The sequence below is a fragment of the Salminus brasiliensis genome, chromosome 5, assembly GCF_030463535.1.
Source record: "Salminus brasiliensis chromosome 5, fSalBra1.hap2, whole genome shotgun sequence".
NCBI lineage: Eukaryota > Metazoa > Chordata > Actinopteri > Characiformes > Bryconidae > Salminus > Salminus brasiliensis.
The window spans coordinates 19859158-19880581 of record NC_132882.1 but is presented as its reverse complement, the minus strand read 5'-3'; the positions used below and the strand labels follow the sequence as shown (position 1 = coordinate 19880581).

General features: G+C 41.0%; 1 protein-coding gene across 4 annotated transcripts in view; it reads left to right on the top strand.

Annotated features, from left to right (window-relative positions):
* The first annotated feature begins 1198 nt into the window (after positions 1-1198).
* Positions 1199-21424, top strand: part of map7d1a (MAP7 domain containing 1a) — a 39008-nt gene continuing 18782 nt past the window's right edge. For all 4 annotated transcript variants that reach the window (XM_072679769.1, XM_072679766.1, XM_072679767.1 and 1 more), the window contains exons 1-3: positions 1199-1586; positions 16632-16832; positions 20180-20248. In XM_072679769.1, the coding sequence (XP_072535870.1) occupies positions 1526-1586; positions 16632-16832; positions 20180-20248 (331 nt within the window). In that variant the 5' untranslated portion in view covers positions 1199-1525. The remainder of the gene's footprint in view (positions 1587-16631; positions 16833-20179; positions 20249-21424) is intronic.

Below are 21424 nucleotides of genomic sequence, written 5' to 3'. Positions count from 1 at the left end.
TACAGGTGGCAAGCAGCTTCACGATTCACTTTGATTTTGGTGGAGCGTCTGTTTTTATTCAGACTCATGGTTCCACAGCAGACGAACCTGATGTTTGCTCACTGCTCAGACAATTACACTTGAACATCCTGGTCAAAATAGCTATAAATACAAGCAGGATGTCAAAAGTTTCTGGCCCTACGTTCAACCAAATTATATTGATGTGGGTTATTATATTTTTGAAATGTAACAGACGACTTTGTTAGGGCAGCTATTTGAATAGCTTTACATCTGAACCTGAAGTATTCTTGTGTCTATTCTTGTGAGGGGAAAACCGCTGTGCAAGAATGAAGAATGAAGGTTAAAGCAAAGGTTTCCAAAGCAAGTCCTGGGGGCCCACATGCCCTTTTCCCCATTTCCTTAATATAGCACACCTGACTGGAAGATACTGTTCATTGGTTAGTAAGTATGCATAGAGATGTGTGTAGTGTGATGTATACAACATGAATTGTACAATATTTATATATTAATTTATTAATATGCTTTCCATGTTTTAATGCTAATGTTGATCAAAGTAAATGTAAAAAAAAATATGATGTTCTATTTTGCCTTACAATGTCCTGCAAGTACCTCCCCTCCATTAATATATATTAAAAAGGCCTGAAGGTTTGAGAAGGTCACAGGTTTGATCCCCTGAACCAACAGTGCTTCCTGGGCATTGCCGGTAGGGATACTCACTGTACCCCTCACCAGTGTGTGTTATCCTGGTGTGTTTTCTTCACACCCTTCCCCTATCATCTCTACAGTCAGCAGTGATGCAGCTTTTCTTTATAGTAACGCACTCTGCTCTACTCTGCTCACCTCTGGACATCAGGAACCCCTGGTTTAAAGGGCCAGGCCCCAGTGAGCCGCCACTGCAACCAGCTGAAAGCACAACTGTTTGAATGTTAGACTAACGGGTAGAGTCCATTTCACAGAGAGAGACGGCAGGTATTGGGATAACGACAACAACGTGAATCATAGGTTGAGACTATTTTCACGCCCAAATATTAGAGCCATTTCAGCGTAGAAGAAATGTGTGTATGGTTGGGTTGTAAACAGCGGCAAAAAGAAAAGGCAGCATAGCAAACACAACCTGCGTGAACCCCTCTAAGCGCCAGTGGTACAGTCGAGGCTTGCGGGCAAGCGGGGACGGTCGACAGAGCAGGCAGTATCTGTCTCAGCTGGAGCGGTGGGGCTGAGCTGTGTGCCCAAGTTACCTCAGTTTTAGCACCCACGAGGCCGGGGGTAGTCTCGGTTTTGAGGTCTGGGGACTAAAGTTACATTCTCTCACACTTTCCTCTCCTTCCTCACCGGGCTGGGCTGCTCGGGGTTAAGCGGAGAGCGAGAGAGAGAGAGAGAGAGAGAGAGAGAGAGAGAGAGAGAGAGAGAGAGAGAGAGAGAGAGAGAGAGCGAGCGGACCGGATTCCCCCCCGTTTTAATCCAGGAGGAATGAGGATTCGGTCTGAGAGGAGATCACGACCATCCGCCTGACCGAGAGGACAACATGGAGTGTACAGATTTGAGCTCTGGCCTGGATAAAAACGCCCTGCGCCCTGCAGAGGACCGTAAGTGTGTTTATTTGTGTGAGTGGATCTAACGTTCATGTGACTTTGGCTCGGTGCTTCAGTGACTGCTGATTCACAACCGCTGAGGGAGTCAGTCCGCCTGTCCTCCTCACTACAGCTTCCAGCTGCTTTTCAGAAAAACGAATTGAGGCCTGTATTACGAAAGTTAACATCCAGCATGTTTAAAATGACAAACCCAGACCGAGCCTAAATCAAACACAGGTCCACAGTCATCCATGTTGTCGGGTTAGTTTTTTTTTCCGTCCCCAAACCAAACTGATTCAGAGCTGATGAGGGACACGTTGAAGTGACTCTCCCTCCAGGCGAACCCACTCACCGCACAGGCGGATGGGGGGTAAATGAGAGAACCATCAAATCGAGACTAACACAGGAGAGCAGGTTAACCTAGCTGGCTATTTTATGCTGGTCTCATATTTCCCTCTCATGATGCTGAAGGCTGAGTGAGTGAGGGTCTGTCTGGTGTCATCTACAGGGGTCGTGGGTTACGATGCACAGTGCAGTGCTCTTTCCCCCTTCTTCAGACTTCACTGGAGCAGCAGAGCTCTGTTTTTGTTTACCAGCAACCTGTAGGCCAGATAATATATAAAAAATATATTAATAATAAGAATGCTGCTAATGATAATAATAATAATAATAATAATAAAATATGAAGATTTTGTTTTAACTATTAACACCTGACTATTCAACTAACAAGCTGAAAATCATTGACAGTAAGCTTATGATGATGGCATTGATGGTTTCTATGAAGGACAGCTTGGAAGAGACTGAGGGGTGAAATTTCACTACGCTATTAAACTTTTCCATTCAGTGGTTTGCAGGGCATCTAAACATCTTCAGCTAGCTTTCAGGCCAGCACCCATTTCTCCGAGTTCTTAAATACAGTATGTTCTCAGAGTGCAGGTTCACTGACTGATGGTTTCCACTAGGGAAGCGCTGTCTTGCTGTGCCCAGTACTGAACAGTAGGCATGCAGCAGTGTCCTAATCTGAGAGAGAGAGAGAGAGATAAACATCTCCACTGGTTATGTGCTTAAACAAATGACTTTCTCTGTGATGTGCCTTGAGGTGCATTATTTGGTCAGGCAAATCTGTGGTACTGGTGCAGAGACGTACAGTGGATGCCTTGGACACGTATGTTTTTGGCCCGTTAACTTGTGGAACACTTAACCGTGAAGAGAAAGACAAGGCTGACCGTGCCAGCAGTGCAGTTTTATCACACTTAACGTGATCATTTCCCAGTCGTTTGCATATGATAAGCTTTTCTGATTTGAATGCATTGCAGTGTGTCCGTGCCTCCCTCCATGCCTGAATACAGAGCTGTAGGGGAAGGGTTGCTGCAGTGGTATGTTCAGAGCAAAACCTCCCCTGCATTGTGTTGCCCTCCACCCTTGTTCTGAAAATAAGGGTTTTGTCTCTGTGAAGCCTTTTCTGTGGACAGCAGAAGACTTCCTTCCTCTTGCTTGGGGGTGTGGAGGGGCTTCTGGCCCAGATTCTGGCAAGGAGAGGCTGAAAACCCCACCCTGGATGTGGGAATGTTAACACATAGGGATGGAGTTTTATAGAGTAGACATGACTGAGTCCTGAATTATTTGAACTTGTGTAGAGAAAGACAACTGACAACCAGTGGGAACTGGCAGCTGTACAGCGCACAGATCTCCAAGCCCAGAGGCCAGACATTTGGGGTGGGTTCTATTGAAGAACGCATGGATGTATTTGCCAGCCCATGCTAGTACAGTCCTACCTGGTCATCCTTTCTGTCGACTGGTTTGGTCTGTGTCTTTCTCCAGGGGCAAACTACAACGTTTGAGGCTGAATGAGATTCTGCATGATCTTCTCCTTCATTGAGAATCTGGTCCGAATGGTTGTCAGCTTTGAGTGAGCATTGAGTCAATAATTTCTACAGAGTTTATTAAAAGAAAAATACAAGCCAAAACAACCACCAAAATCATCACCCCCTAAGAAGAGGAGGTCTTGGTCTGGTCCCGAATGAACTCTAGAGCGGGGAGAACTGGATCTGACCTTAGATCTGACTCAACTATCAGGTGTACTCTGCAGGTTTGAGTTAAACGGCTCCTACAGCCAGGTGTTAACATGGTATGTCCTCCATGTTCTCTGCCATTGCTCTCTGCTAACTATGTTAACTGCACAGAAATATGCACCTGTTCAGAGCACAGGACCATCTTCCTGTATTTACTTTCTTGCCCCCGCTCCAGACATGTCTGACCAAAGAACTGAGAGAACGGCCTTATGTACTTTGTTGTGGCTTAGTTTGGTTCACTTGACTATTTCCCTGTGCAAAAGCAAACCTAACAAAATGTTTCAAGTTTACAAACTCTGATGGGAACAAGACCAAACCAACTATATGTGTATAATAATAATAATAATAATAATAATAATAATAAATAATAAAAAATATTAGTATGACAGAAGGTGCAAAACCAACCAACAAACGAACCTTACAAGGTAGTTGGAGTATTGTTTTTGTAAGCTAATTCTTCAAAAATGTGCCATTGCATTTATGTGTGTGATCGATAATCTCATAATCAAACCTAATGTTACCGACCACACACACAAAATATAGTCTGGCTACCGTAGAGAAAAATGTTTTAGAGGCTCTCATGTACATTACATTTTTCCAACATTACCTTGGAGTTCAGCTTCTCACTTCAGCCAACATTTTTCTTTTTTATTAGATTAAAATCAAGCTACCTAAAGAGCACATGATGAGAGTTTGACTGTGGTTTTAGTGTCTTAGTTATTCATCCCGCTGAGCTCCTGCTGTGAATGCAGTGTGTGTTCTCTACACATAAGCAATCTGTCGTGTCTGGTGAGCTCAGTTTTACTCAATTCACAGGAATTTGCCTTGACTTGGCATTTGCCTTATTTTTGACTTGGCTTGGCCCTGCACTGCAGTCTTAGCTATCTGTACTTTCTTTTAACTAAGTGTTATCATTAGTGTAAATAATCTACTGTTGCTGTTTTTAAATTGGAATTCATTGAATTGTTGGAGTCATTTGCTCTACCCAGTCATCAGATTGTTAAATTGTGCTGTGACACTTTTGTTTCCCCCCTAAAACACTTGCTGTTGATGTAGTGTAGCGGGTAACAACACAGTGGATTGCTCCACTGGCCAGGAAAGCACACCGCACTTCACCAAGAACAGTCCTTGGACAAGACTCCCTACTCTACGTTCACCTACATGTGTAGCTATAACAGCTAAATGCCATGAATCAGCTAAATACCATGAATGTACTGAGGACTGGTAGTAAGTCCAGAACAAAAGTGAATATCTTGATCGTTTTTTAGCATGTTGATTATTAACATTAGGGCAGTGTTTAGCTGTTGTATATATGATTCTCAGTATGTAGGCCTTTGTCTGTCTTGCTCTGCCTTATGTGAATTCAGCAAATAACAGTGACTAGTCTTTTCTCCCAGTGAGCTGTTTTAGAGATCCATGTCACATACCTTCAGCACGATGAGCAGCATTCTCGACAAGTTTTAGCTCTAACTCGGATCATGCTTTACTGTGAAACTAGCTTCCTGCGTGTGCATTTCTAAGATCTGCCCTGCCCTGAAAACCTCTGGATGCTACGTTTTGAATAAGTTAAGATTTTATTCATATTTATGAAGGCCTGTTTTTTTTTTTTTTTTTTTTTTTTTTTAAAGCTCTGTAGACCTAATCACTCATTTACATGAATTGTAAACTAGCGATAGACATATTTATATGGGGCTGCTATTATATATGTATATGTATTTTTAAGCTCACTGCAACAACAGTCTACTTTGTATGCATGTGGAGGTCAACAGTCTACTTTGTATGTGGGGCTGAGCTTGGACTACCTCTGGAGTTTTGCCCTGTCAGGACGTTTGAAGAACATCATCTAATCTCTTTTCTTTTGATTTGCATTAGGCATGAGCTCTGCTGAGTGGTCCCTCCCCCGAAACTTCCTTTCACGCCTGTGGATTTGCCACTATTTTGTTCTCTCCTTTAATCCCCCTCTGCTAACCTGAGATTGCAAGCTCAGTGAGCTGGAATCAATAAGGCCATTTCATCCCTCAATAGAGGTCTGCCTTCGACCCCTCATCAAGTACCCCTGAAATCACTCACAGGTTCCCCAGTGGTCTTAGATTGTTTTGACAGTGTGGAGATCTGATCTGCACAACTTTTGACATGCTTCACCCAGGAGAAAAGACCATAAGGAAATGGAAACCTAAATTGGGAGGAAAACACTTTTTATGCTCTCATAGCAAGGTGTGCTATATGGACAAAAGTATTGGGACACCTGCTTATTCAGTGTTTCCTCTGAAATCAAGGGTATTATTTGATTGTTTTCAGCAACAGGAGCGTTAGTGAGGTTAGGGTGTTGGATGATCACCACCCCACCTCATCCCCAACCCCCCAACGCATCCCAAAAGTAATGGATGGAGCACCAACCATCATTCCAGAGAAGTTCTCTTACTGCTCCATAGCTCAATGCTGCAGGGCTTTAAATCCCTCTAGCCTAGCCCGGGCCTGGCATGAGGCATGGTGCCAATAGGTTCATGTTTATCTGCTCCAGAGAGTCCTATTCGATTGACAACATTTCTCAACAGAGACTAGAAAAGCTGTGTATGTGCATTTGCACATCTGTGCCAGCAATAGGTACAATTTAAAGTAGCTGAAATTCTTTAAAACTGGTGTCCACAAATCCAAATTTCTAAATGGAAGAGGACTGTTGGACTATCGTCCTGTTGTTGTTTTTTTTACCCTAGCTTACCGCGTTTCACCTTCTTCACGTTCCAAAGCCTGGCATGCAAATACAGTAAACACACAGTGCCTGTTTTAATGCCAGTTGTTAAAGGCCCCTTCATATTTAATGCTGTAGTCAAAATATTGGTTCCTTGAGGCTCCTTCTTTGCTTTTAACCACCTTCCAATGCTGACCTGTACTACTGTACCAGAGCCTGAGCTTACAGTCCCCAATGCTATAACGGTCAATAAAAACCATTAAGCCTTGGTCACAGGTGCCCTGCTTGGCAAATAAACGTCTCCATGAAAGACTAGAAGGTCAAGATAGGCAAACTACATGACATGCTGCTAGTAGATACGATGGACTGTGCGTTGCTACAGGGTGTGTTGGGGTGTTTGAGTAGCAGTACTGATGGCGAGATGGTAAGTGGAGGAGACAGCCTGGCGGGGGTCAGCTTCTGTTGTATAACGTGCTGTGCCCCCCCCCCCCCCCCCCCCCTTACCACCTTCCTTCTGTCATGCCAGTGGGACAGTATCGTTCAGCTCCACAGTCCCCAAGCTGACCATAGAGATCTTATGTAATGAGCAGCAAGTGTGTGCACTAATTTCCTGTATTTTGTGGGAAGATGGAGGTAATGGAAACCTGAGCTTTGAAATATGCGGCAGATTTTTAAAGACCTGTGAGTAACGTCACTGTTTAAGGAGCCAATTAAGGAGATACAGCTGTTTTATTTAGCATGGTGTAACTAGGAGGTATGCACACCTTAACCACAGTTAATGACATTTCACATTTACAGCAGTACAGTTTCTCTCAGTAAACGCCATCAACAAATCCAGTTTTCTTGACAAGGATTAAGCCTAGTCCTGGAGTATACAGCATTCGGAACAGAGATCCTCCACTGAACGGATTAATTAGTACAGGACTAGGCTTAATTTCTGTCCAGGAGACTGACCTGTGTATTTTAGAATCTAGCGATACTACTAATGCAGAATTTCCTAGCTATTAAACTAACAGGTAAATAATAAATCCAATGCTAATCATCCTTACTGAATATGTTAAATACTCGTTCATAATTTACAAAGTATCCTGAGTGTATGATGTCATTGTGCTATTTTTATTCTTGTGGTTGTATAAGACTGAAGTCAGTTTTGCAGTTCTGTGCCCTGTGGATGCTTATGGGAACAAATGTGTCTTTCTAGAGCTAGAATAATTAGGCTAATCCCCTCAATTTGCTGGCTGAGCCAAAAAGAAGGAAGGAAAAACTGTAGTCTATGAGCTATTTTGATGGAAGCCAGGATGGAGCCCTAAGCCATGAGCATGCCTTAATCTCTTACCTACATTAAAAAACCTCCTTATATTTTTCTTTATAGGACAAAGAAGCTTTGCTCTCCATAATCCAGTTAATTCGTGAATGATGTGATCTTCACTACAAGAATATGTGACAAATCAAATGTCTTTTCCCTGCATGCAGCGGTAGGCCTAATCCATGTTGTGTTTCACAAGGCACATAAGTTTACAGGAGAAAAGGATTACATAAATCCTCTCTCCAGCAGCAGTTCAAAAACATATTCTTTCCGCTGGTGAACAAATACATAGATTACAGTTCATAAACTGTACAGAACTGTGTCCTATGCTTCCTACAAATATAAATGTGCTATGTGTTGGTTAAGCCAGAAACTGATTTAGCCACCAGCCATGGTCTGCATTTTGTAGTGTGTGTGTGTGTGTGTGTGTGTGTGTGTGTGTGTGTGTGTGTGTGTGTGTGTGTGTGTGTGTGTGTGTTAATTGAAAACTATTTTTGGCGTTAGTAATTAGCGATTTGCCTGATGCTGATTATGTTTAAAGTAATTCTGCTGGTGTCTCTGTAGCAAAGCTGATAGACATGCTTACCTAGCAGCATCCTTTTACCACACTCAAATACATTTTATAGATCAGGAACATATTCTTGAGCATTTTAAGTTATTGTGCCATTAAACCCTATTTGCATAATCAATTGTTTTTTTAGTGTGCTTACAATACAATCATTCCCTCTGCAATCTCTCTCTGAATACCTGATTTCCATTCCTCAAGAGAGGCTAATCAGATAGAGAGGGGGAGGGTAATGATTACGAGAGATAACGAATGAATGAATTAAGAGAAAGATAGAGCAGGGTGAAGAAAAGAGCAGCAATACCATTCTAGGGGTTGAGTGTGTGTGTGCGTGCATGTACAGATAACATCACACCAGCGCAGGCCTTGTCTTCAGCATGCAGATGGAATGAATCAAATGCCGTCAGACACCGAGAACTTGCACTACACGTAGGCCTCTCGCTGCTCTCTCAGTGGAGAGAAAGATAAACACAGTCTAGGCCTGTAAAATGAACCACAACATGGGGCATGCTGTAATTGCTGCTTAAACAATATTAGTGTTTCTCAGGTCGCGTAGTCTGCACTGCACTGTTCCATGTGCTTTTAGCTAATTATATACTGCATCCAAAGGCAAACCAGCCAGGACTTAATATATATCCACACCTAATCTACATGAACTGGTAGATGTAGATTGGGCAGAACAAGTAGGACAACTGGCGGTCTTGTTTACAGTAGAGATAACAATACTTCTTGATCACTGTAATTCCATTAAGCAGAATTAGTACTAAGAGATGATTAGAACCAGTCGCCAGAATTTGATTCATTATGTTTAATTATGAACTACAGAGCAATTATTCATGTTCTATCTTTGTACGTTACTCAGTTTTTTGTTTTTTTTAATGCTTATGATAAGTTGGTGGGTCAGGCCCCTGTGAAACCATAAATCATTTCCCTCACAAATCGCTGGGAGTTTCCCAGTGCACCATCAGAGAGGAAAGACATGAACTGAGCCTAATGTTTTCTTACGTCTAGACTTTTTCTTAAGAAGCAGAAGCACTGGCCAACAGGTATGTTGCATTTTACAGTAAAATGTAGGTCATGTGTGGATCTCTCTCAAAACATACAGTACCTTAAAAAAAGTATCCAACCTCCTTAAGGCATTAGAATTGTCTGGACTACAAATTATGCATTGTTGTAGGCAGTACTTTTACTGCAAATAAAAGTACTTGACATGCTCTTTTTGAAAATTCAGTAGTTGTCAGCAGATATTGACCTGGTATTGGTACTGGCGCTGGGCAATATGGTAAAAAAAATCCTATATCGCGATATTTAAAGACGTTTTTACGATACACAATTCATCACAATGCAGGTAATCACAGACTAAATACATCAGTATCAACAGATTCTTAACAGCTACCATTTTGATTCTCTCCCACACCGAGTAGTATTTTTTTTATTCAACGTGTGCTGCACTGTTTGTAATGAAACCTGCAGTTGGTCAGTGTTCTTTAAGCCCTAATAAGATCCTTGATATGCTTAGAAGAGCATATTGTGTATTACAATAACAAAAGTTCTCGTGTCACGATAAAATCTTGTCATATTGCCCAGCCCTATATTCAGCACTTTCACACTAGAACTTGGAAATCCATGTTTGCTGCAGTTGTAGACTTACAACTATAGCCTTACAACGTGTTAGGGTAAGGCTATACCCCAACCCCTTCCTGGTAGTTTTGCTTGAGGTTGTTTGAACTACACCATTTTCAAATGGTAGAACATTGAGCTTTTTGTTGACCTGTATTGCTGTGGCTGTGTGCTAGAACTCACCGTCCGGCTGAAAGGTGAGGTATCTTTAGCTTTGCAGGTTTTCCTGAAGCACCGGCCTGTATTTTGCACCTCCAATTCTCCAGTTTTAACAAGATGTCCAGTCTCTGCTAAAGAAACACATCCCCACAGCATGATGCTACCACCCCCATACTTCACTTTTGGGATGGTGTTTGTTGAAGAATGAGCAGTGTTTTGTGTGCACTGAACATGGCTGTTTGAATATGAAATATGGAATATGTTTTGAAGAAGCCATGCTGAGTTTTGAGGGTGGCCTTGCCTAGACAGGGCCTGGGTGGTATGATGTAGCTTCCATTTCCTCACCGGTGCTCACTGGAATATCCAAACACTTAATATTGGATACGCATATCATTTTGGTCTTCAGTTTTACAGCTTTCCCTCAGATTCACAGTCTGGCCAATGATGCTTGAACTGTGGTGATCTTTTTCAGCTGTCACCCAAGTTTACCATAATTATTCACAGGTAGAGGCTTGTTGTAAGCCAGTTGTGTCCTCAATTGGGCAATATCTTTGGTTTTGTGGAAATGTGGAATCTCCGTCTGAATACTTATGAACAAAAGCATTTTTCAGTTAGTAGTTTTTCACTGTATGAAGCCTGTTCCTCTGGCATTCCTGCATCTCTCTGATTTTCTGTTTTTCCTCTCCTCCTTCCTCTGCGCATGTCTGCAGGTCCTCTGATTTCATGACCTCATGCTTTTGGCCTGAGTCAGCCTTGAGCAGCTGTACTCCACTTCTGACCTGGCAGAACAGAGGGAGGGGAAATTCACAAGCATGTGTATTTTAAGAGTGGTCTGGAAGTAGGAAAGTCATACCATGAGGTAGACAGACTTTAGACAGTCAGCAGACCTCTAATATTAGAGGCAGTCGGGTGCAGCTGAAGGCCTCTGTTATGGTCCACGGCTATGCTGTCTGTGTGTGTCTGTATCTGTAGCTACTTGTTCTGTTTAAAAGGGGCTGCAGTTCATCATGTATAACTACATGATTTATGTTTTTCATGCATTTACACAGTTTGTTTGCATTTTATAACTTACTGAAATCTGTTGACGCTTGCACAGAGATTCTTTCCCCCAGATTTGCTTGTATTCATAACTGCATAAAGGAAGCTATGGTGCTGCATTCTGGAGCCCTGTATGTGCTCCTCCCTCCGGTGCTTGTTAAAGTGCAGAAAAGTTCAATATGGCCTCAGATGATGATGATGAAGTCAATCCATTAAATTATGTTTTCATAAACTCTTTTTAAACCCAGTTTCTTATCTGATTGCTGAGCTCATGGTCTCTAGTTGAGGGTCAGGGCCATGTCTTTAGCTCCCAGTGGTCGACTGTTAACAACTGAAGCAAAGTAGCTGTGTGAGTAGTGCTTCAACTTTGCAGCTGGGCGAGCTCCTGCTGAACCCGTAATTAGGCTTAACGTTCTAGGATGGCCACTGGACAACTGGGTGGGGCTGTAGACCAAAGCATGTTATTCAGGAAGATCCCTGTACTCCATGCAATTACATGTTGTGTGTTCACATGAAGCATATTGGCGTTTGCTTGTTTACTTTGCATTTTCTTGTATACTTGCTGACAGGGTCTGCCAGTCCCCTCTTTTTATTTTTGCAACATTAATATTAGTGTTCTGTTGAAATCAGAATGTATTTACACTCTGGTGTAAATGGTGTGGCACAATACTAAGACCTCTATTTAGTGTTTTTTAGCTGTTATGAGCTTAGTCCGGTGCCCACTCCTACAGTAGCCCTTCCCTGCACATATTGGTGTTTTCCCTGCTTTAGCACCCCAACTTTAACTCAGGAAGAGCTTGTTAGCCAGGTAGGTGGGTCTAACCCAAAGACGTTGGGGGTGCACTGGAGCGGCAGCATGGGTATTTTGGGAGGTGTTTTTTTTTTTGCTACTCCTTTAGACACTCTTCAGGATGGTTCAGATATGTGTATTTGGCCCATATCTCTTATTAAAGTGCCCATAACTTTGCACTGAACCCACCTGAATGCACCCACTGAAATCAGCCAAAGAGTGCTTGCTCTGAACAACCCAGGAGCTGTTCGATTTTGACAAGAAATCAAGATACAGATGCATTGCCTTTAGTCATGGTTGGTGAAGTTGCCAGCACTGAATGTTGACTGTAAGACGAAAATGCATGGTTGAGGTGGCCATAATCACATGTCCTAGATCAGACACACATCTGATCTGTGGCTCACATGTAAAAATGTCCCTGATCTGATTTAAGAAGTCTTTTTTTATTTTCAAACAGCTCTAATTAGAGAAAGTAAAGAAGACACTAATTAAAGAAGGCACATTTTATAATGAAAACCCTTGAATATGCAAAGAAATGAGTATTCCAGGTCCGGATTTTGGGAGCCAGCCCTTGCTGCTGGAACATTTCCATTGAAGACCTTCTGTTCTGAGTTCACTGAGTTCTGGTTATAGCGGATTGATCATTTTTAAATGTAGTTTTTGTTGATGACAATATTTATAGTCCCTTTTTAACACAAAATAGCTGCTGAGTCATTCATAGCTACACAACATACTAGGGTTTGCTTGAAGTTTTATTAATTTTGTAAATGTAAATGTGGTTGAAGGGACCTTCTGGACAATTTTTAAAACACACACACACACACACACACACACACACACACACACACACACACACAGGGCATGCACACACAGGGTGGCTAATGTAAGTTAATGCCAATCGCAATCATGTAACTGTGGCAGCAAATATTTATTACAAGCAAGAGATTGAGCACCACATGGATTCACTATGACAGCATCACATATGTATGTTGCATGCTGGGTATAGTAGGGAATAAATGTCAGTTGCATGATACGTTAGTGTTTTCTGTCACTTTATGCTGAACAGAGGAACCCTGCTTAACAGTTTGGTACAGTTCATTATGCTGCTCATGGGTGATGGAGTGGAAAGGTGGCAGAGAATGAATGTCAACTAATGCTGCCCATAAACATTTGTTTGTGCGTGTGCATGTGCATGTGCATGTGCGTGTGCGTGTGCGTGTGCGTGTATAGCACTCATCCCAGTTGATCACTCGGACTCCTTCTGCCTGGAGGTTTGCAGTGGCCGTCACATTAGCTGGTAATCTTACTGCTATATAGAGATAAATGGTGGCATTTGTGATGACCATGTGAAACCTGGGAAAGACAAAATGTAGCCATATTTAGTTAAAGATGTTGAGTGTGTATTGTTCAGTTTATAAAACAGGCTCATTAGGAGGTTTATGAAGAGGCTCCTCCTCTGTTGCAGACTCTCCGCATGGTCAGCATGAGCCGGGTGGTCTGAGCTGACGTATTCAGGCTTGATGTTTCTCAACTGTGGAGCAGATTCACACCGCAGCCAGACAGTGGCTCCTTCTGAACCGCACACACCCTCTTCTGCAATTTCTTTCTCTCAGACATTCATATACACCCATGTTCCAGGTGCCAAAACACACTCCTTGGCTAGATAAAACTCTTCCCAAAAGTTACTAAGACCTTACAAAAGGTTACTTTTTGTTACTTACAGTTACAAAAACTTTGCAATTTTCTTATTCAACACTGAAATGATGTGCCTGTGCAGAGGGATTACCTTCTTATTTTCTTATTGTTTTGATCCAGATAAGCTGTGTTTTTTTGTATTTTGACTTATTTCTTGCATTACAATTACAGCACAGTATGTTTTTAATTGAGTGTTCCAAGGTCATTCTTCTAGATTTATTGCACCACAGATAAAACAATGATGAATATGATGAAATGATGAATAACCAGAATGAATAACTGTAGAACGGGAGCTGCATCTAATTGATTCCTGTAATCCTGACGTGGTGAGTATACCCAGAATCACTGGGCACAAGGCAGGACAGAAACAGGCCTCAACTAAAACATATGGTCAGGTGTTTTAAATAAATAAATAATATTCCATATGCATGTGGACTAACAGTGTTAGCAGCCCTGAGAACTTATCAAGTAGCTTTTAGCTGTACAGCTTAGACCAAAATACAGCTCATTCTCTCAGCCGACAGCTTTTATTGTTTTCACTACAGTAAAACTGAACTGAAAAGACAAGACTCTGCAGTGCTGTCTCTGTCAGTCTGTATTTTGGTGTTTTCAGTCATGTGGTGTAAATGGGACCCACAAATGTCGCCAAGCCAGCTAATCAACCTACAATTTCTTATTGTTGATTACAATTAGATACAATTAGTTATTGTTGATTAGTTGTTGCAGCTCTAAACAAAACTGTCTGTGGAATTTAATACTTATTTTCACTGATCAGATTTAACTGTATGAATAAGGGCCACTGTTGTTTTTCGCCACTGCTTACACTCTCTCTCACTCTCTTTCTCTCTCACGCTTTCTCACTCATTCTCTCTCTCGGCTCTGATCCAGTAGCTGCTGTTTACCCTGGGCCTCCAGCTAGTTTGCTCCTGTCTTTCTCTCCCCACCCCCTCTCATGAGGAGCACCCTTCCTCCTTACATCATCCATCCGGGGTGAGGGGTGTGGAGTGGGGGATGAGGTCATTCATTACCCTCTCAGTACTGCTGAAATGAGATGCAGTGCTAAATTTCCTCTCTGGCCCCTATTCAATAGCCCCTCCTTTTGTCTAATCTTTGTTTTCACTGACAGTACTTAATGCCATTCTGCCATTTCTGACCTCCTTTTGGTCTCATTTCTATTTTATAAAGAGAATATATATATATATATATATATATATATATATATATATATATATATATATATATATACTAAATGGATGTAGATATATAATAGCCTAGAAGCCACCAGTCATTTTCCCACTGTCTTCTTTTACAATTCCTCCTCATTATGAATGTTTTTAATTTTCAGTTGGTTTTTGACCTCCCAGCTAAATCTCAGTGTCACTCTCATTTTGCTCAAGCAGACTCACCTTTTTTTTTATTCTGTAAATTTGTTGATTGCATTTTGGTGGTGGTGGTGTGTTTTTTTTTTTTTTTTTTTTTTTTTTTTTTTTTCTTTCTTTCTTTTGTCTTTTTGTAGTAATACACTGTGATCTGTTACCAAGTAAGCAATTCTAAAATAAAGACTTGGTTTTAGTGTAACCCCTTGAAAAAGCCTATGGGGCATCGGCGGACTGAAAGTCTTATTACAAACTTCTATTACTGAAGAATAGCCCCACCAGTTTACTTACTGAGTAATACGTCCTAGTTTAGTAATAAGCCTTGCTGTTTCAAGGGGTTGAAGGCGCTAATATGACATCTTTTAGGGGTTACAATAAAATGAAATTATAGCTAATTAAAATGCAGTGTGGGCATTGCTGAAAACTGTAATATGCCCAGTTTCATTCTTGTACTGAAATGATAAAAGTAATGACATGACAGTTATTAAATACATTAAAGGCATTTACATTTTGTGTGCTTTACCTGCTTATACATGCTGCTTAGTTGTAGTAGAGGTCCATAATGGACTTAATGTAACTGTGTCCAGGCTGCATAAATGTAAAGTGAGTTGTTTTGTTTTTTTTGCTGTCTGATCTGTTAAGAAATGGTACAGGAACCCCTGATCTTAATGGCTTGAGCAGTTCTGACACTGCAGTGTCTGAAGTCAAATGGACCCCAGGGTGTTCTCACATCTCTTACAACTGAGCTTGAGCTGGAGTGGCAAGTGCTGTCTGCCAAAAGCGAGCCATGTCTGTCTTGATGAGACTCCCTTTCCCCAAATCATATTCTTTAATGCCAAGAGACTTCTACAAATAATTAGAAGAACTGTAAACTGAAAAAACGGAATCTACAGCACTGTAGTCTGGTGTATTTCAGGACTAAAAATCTGGTTGCCTCCAGATTGCTCGACAGTATATGTAGACATACAGCAACTACAGCAACTAACTGAAACCATAGATGCTGGTTTAAAAATGCTCTTTACAGACATAGTATTGACATTTGGTCCATGTATTTCTGCACAGTATCTTACTTGTACCTTCCTTTAAATTCCTCATTTCTTTACATTAAATGAAATTGAACTGAATTTCCTGTATTTTCAAATGTTATACCATATGGGGTGATAGCCCACAGTCAAGCAGTCACAAGGTGCCGTTTATTTTGCATATTCCACTAGCCTAAATGATGATGCAGTTGGCTTTAAACGCTGTGTGAGCTGGCACAAAATTGAACGGGCACTTACATTTACTTGTTTACCATTAGACAGGCTCTCTGCTCTCCTTGAAAATAATTGACTCAGGTCACTTTATCATGAGAAAGACATCTTCATCTATCATGCTTTTTTTTTTCTTCTTCTCTTGCTCTGCTGAATCAATGACTTTTTAAAGAAGGATAAGCAAGCCAAGTCTGCTGTTATTATCTTTTTGACTACTAGGCCATCCTTTTTGCTGTAAATATTGAATAGTCCTCTTAGCAAGTATCGATAGTAAGTACAAGGTAGTCTTATTGAGAATTGAGGCATGCTCTCAATATTGAAAAGCAGAATCAAGCAGTTTATTGATGTTGGTTCTCCTCAGCCATACCGCCATACGTCCTACCCGGGCCTTGATGTTTACATGTGTATAATGCACTTGTATTTGTATGTATAGCTGTAATAATTCAGTGTCTTTCTGTGGCAGTTGGTTATATTGTCTTGCTCATTATCATTGTCAGATCCCCCAGCATCTCCAGAGGTGCACCCCACTACAGCCAACACTGAGGAGGAGAAGACCCCCTCAAAAGCAGATGCTAGTACGCCTGTTAAAAAGGATGCTGAACATGGGGCCAATACTTCAGCACCAAGACCGGATGTTGTTCCAAAGTCTCCAGCAACACCCACCCCACGGGCAAATGCCAGTCCTCAAACAAAAAAAGGTAGGCATGCACTCTACAAGCAGTAAGTTGTGGTCAAACGCTGTTTGAATATCGTTATATTATTGACATTATGAAAGACTGTTATGGAAATGTGGTAAGGGAACAAGTGCGATAAGGCTGAGTAAAGCAATAGCTATCTCAGTTACATATGTACCTGCTCTCTCCACCTGGCCCCAACAAGTCTTTAGACCCAACATTACTTCCATTAAAAAAAAATGAAAAGAGGTCAGTGCAGAGTTCTACAGTAAAATGTAATTTTCTGATTGAATGTAGAGAAGGCAAATGCGTAGTTTGGGTAACAAACCAGTAGTATGGAACATTTGATCCTCTTACTGAGGTGAATGGTGGATGCTTAATGCGAGTCGGCAGATACAGGTAGCACCTAGCTCGTAATGTCCTTCAGTCTTTTGGGAATGAGCAGTGAAACCTGACAGGGCAACACATTTCACTCTACTGTGCCAACAGGCAGGATTTATGACCCTGTGCTTCTGTCACGTTTGTTGTACAATAGCTACACTTGTTCAAACCCATACTAATGCAGAGAGTATTATTTAGGCTTTAGAGAACAATCTACGTTTTCTTCTGTGTCCACCTTATTTTAACCTCCAAGTCCATTGACTGTAATAAGGTATTTTGAGTGAGCAAGCTTATGCAAATCTCTTCACTTTAGCTAGGTTTTAGGATCAGCACTGGTGTATGGTAGGACTTTCATTTATCATGTTCTTACCATGGAATGCTATATTAGCTTTAAGCCAGATATTATAGCCCCCCATCTTCAAAATTTGCACACTTCCAAAAAGATCCACATTATTCCAAAAGACTTGGAGGGGTCACCCAGGTGTTTTTTTTTTTTTTTTTTTTGGTGGTTGGCTACTTTGCAACATTTTTAACTAGTCTTGTTCTAATAGTATATAATAAAAAAAATGTATTAATGACCCGTGCACCCACGCTCAAATGATCTTTTAATCTGCATATCCAAAAACGTTTGGCAATGAACTACACTAATGACCCGAAACATCAGATCCAGCAAGAGAGTTTTGATGGAGGGTAATAAGAGTGTTTGATTTAAAGAGGGCAGTAATTGACCTTGATGCTGCTGCTTGTGGTAGCTGGCAGAGTGCAGCATGTCCTTGTGCACTGTACAGAAGCCTGCATGTCCGGATAGCCCTACAGAGAGAACACATGATCCACTGCGCTTCTGCTGCTACAGTCGCTCACTGGTGTTTCACCCGTGCTCATGGAACCAGTGATGGTTGCTATAGAGACATGGTTAGCACTGGTGCTGGATGGCCTGGATTTCCTCTGAAAATAGGAGCCTTGTTGCACAAAATATTCCCTTCCTGTAGTCAAGCGCGTGTGTTGCTGTTAATTACAGGAGTTGCTGTTTTGGTGCTGTGTTGGCTGCCATTTGGTCTCATGGTTTATGTACTATGTTTCAGTCCGCATCCTATATTGTAATAAGCTAACTTTTCTTTTTTTTTTTTTTTTTTTGCTGCTGTGCCCTGTAATTAGCCATAATCACATAATTAGCATCTTCAGCAGAGAGTGCCTAGCAATTGTTCAGTGTATCTTCTGCATATTTACCATACATTAGGATCACTGTTTAAGTAATACTGTTCATCATGCAACAACCTTGCATCTTCACAAACTTTACAAAAGAATGATGTTTAATTAAGATCATTGTATGAAGATTTAATTCATATTTTGGAGCATTTCTATTGATTCTTTTTATCATTGTGTTATCATGGACACAATGTAAAGAACAACTTCCAGTAATCACATTATGTTAAAAAGTGAAAAACAGCAAATATTGGCATAAGATTTTGCATGACAATGGTGTTATACCACATCTAGTATTAAGTATAAACATAATCACATCAGCCTATCACATCGACCAAAGCAGGACCCCCTATCTTTAAAATTGTGTGAATATTGCAAAAGAATGTATTACATTACAACTTATACGAGATTTACACATGTTAATATAGATATAATATATGTTATATAATCTTATTCTTGGTAGACTTTGATATGATATAAACGATGAGGATCCTAAAGGTCCAGAACACAGTAATTATTATGGTTCTGCAGAAGGAAGTGGTGACGCCACTGCAGGTGCTTCTGCAGCACAGATCTGCTGCTCCTCTCAGTCCATGAACTGTTTCTGGGTCAACCTGCTGCTTTTTCTAGCTTGGACCGAGTGACTCATCAAGATGAACATGGGCTGCTCATCAGCTCCGGCGGCCCGTGGGACTCGGCACTTCAGCTTTCTGACAGCTATAAATACCTGTGCCGGAGTGGAGCGTGGGCCACCAAGCAGCAGCCTGCTGCCAACATCTAACTTGATGAGTTTACTTCACTTTGCTGTGCAAAAGTGATTTAAATAACATTTGGTTATATAGTGCTAAAGGTCCATGAAGACAACAGTCCCCCAAATGTATTACTGGACACCTAGGTTATTGTCTTCCCATAACCAGTGTCTGCCATCGACTGGGAGAAAGTTTTTCTCACTCCTATATTCAGAATTCTTTTAGCTGTGTGACGATTTAAGGGATCTCTTGCATGCAAATTACCCCACAGCATCTCAATATGATTAAAATCCAGGGTTTGACTTGGCAATTCCAGAACTCCTTTCCTTTATTTGCGCTATTCCTTGGTGGATATAGTGGAATGATTTGGGTCATTGTCATGTTGCATGGTCCGTCTTCGAAATCACATGTGTCTGAAATCACTGTGTCTTTGTTTATTTATAAGAATATACATCATTAATGCCACACATTACATTTTTTTCCCCTTGTGGTAATTTCCATGGTTAGCCATTACCATCCAAATGCAACAGAAAAACAAAAGCGTCACATTAGGAGAAGCTTATCTGATGCCTTATTTAAATTCCTGATGCAAATGCCATTATAAGTTCAGATCCATAAATTCAAATGAACCCCCCCCCCCCCCAAACACACACACAATGACATGGTCTAGCATAATAATATTAAATTTGTTGTATCAAAGCAACTCTGGGGCTGCATTTGCACATTTGACCTGGAATGATGGGAACGCTCTGCAGCACACATTCTCACAGCTCTCTAACAAGTAAACCATTTTAAACCAGAGATTTCATTTAAAGTCAACACTTTAGTCTAAATTGTGGCGACTCAATGTTCTACTTCTCTGGATAAATGTGATGTGAATGACTCAGAGCCTGCGTCTGCTCAAGGAGTCTGTAGCTGCTGCCAGTTTGCAGTGTTTTATAGCACTGCAGATGTGAACTTGGGTTTGCCGCACAATAACTCCTCTTATCTCTCTCTCTCTCGCTCACTCTCTCCCACTCTCTCACTCTCTTTCTGTAGATGCAGTAAAGTCAGAGGACAGGCAGAAACTGGCCAAGGAAAGAAGAGAGGAAAGAGCTAAATATCTTGGTAAGTGAATGCAGGGTTTTAAGGAAGACAGTGCCTCCTGCTGGTTGGGTTGCTTGTGTGTACAGAAAGTGAAGACCTTTGCACATTTTGCTGGTGAATATTGTCACTGTCATGCAGAAATCTTGTCTCCACATTTGCCTGTTTTTACTTTTCACATTGTGAATCGAGCAGGTGTTGGCCAGATGGACCAATAGAAATAAAATTTTGTTGACTTCTATTGAAAACGAAGAAGGTTTTTTTTCTTTTTTTTTTTTTTCTCCTCCTGTAACGTTACAGTATTGGAGATACAAGGATTTTGCATGACCTCGACAATGTTTGCAAAGCCTACAGAGTAACTGCATCTGTTTAGTCTATTCATATTCTTGTTATTAAATGCTGTTGGCTCAACCTGAAACCATCCCATTCTCATAGACATCTCAGGTTGTACCTTATTTTTTTAGTCATCCAAAATTGTATCCTAACAAAGATTGTCTAATGTGGTGGTGTTTTTTGTTCCTATAGAGAAAACAGGACACTGTGGTGCACAGAAATCTTCCAAAACTGATTTGATCTATCATATGTACAAATATCTATTAAATGTGAAAGCTCTGAATTTTTAAATAGTAGTCAAAATTGCTACGTCTGTTGCGTAGTCAAAAGATGAGTAGTGCTACATACATGTTACAAGTGATCTAACACTCCTGCGCATGTAATTGATAAGTAGCGAACCTCTACCGTAAACTTGGAGGACAAATGGCAAACACTGAAACAACCAATGGTGAACCATATGTTTAGGTTAGGGTTAGGTGTTTCCCCACTGTTATAACTTAGAAAGAACTCAGCCAGTTTCCATTGCTTTACATGTAGTTACTGATCAGTAATCCTCTGGGTGTGATAAATGTCACAGAGCATAAGGAACTGGAAAGGGAGAATGGTGAGTTTCTCTGCTGGTTTAAATTGCGATCAATCAGTCAAATTGAGGAAAGAAGCACATTTTTCTTTTGTTTACATTTGTCTATAATAAGAAATGTTAGTTAGGGGACTCAAAAAGCAAAACATGGGTTCAGCATGTTCACTGGATAAAAGGTCTGGTCTGCGTTAAGTTCCATTGATGTGTTTGCATCCTGGTTTTGATGAGCTGTGTTAAATAGCTTGTCAGACAACATGATGCATGTTACTCTACTGTTTAATGCAAGA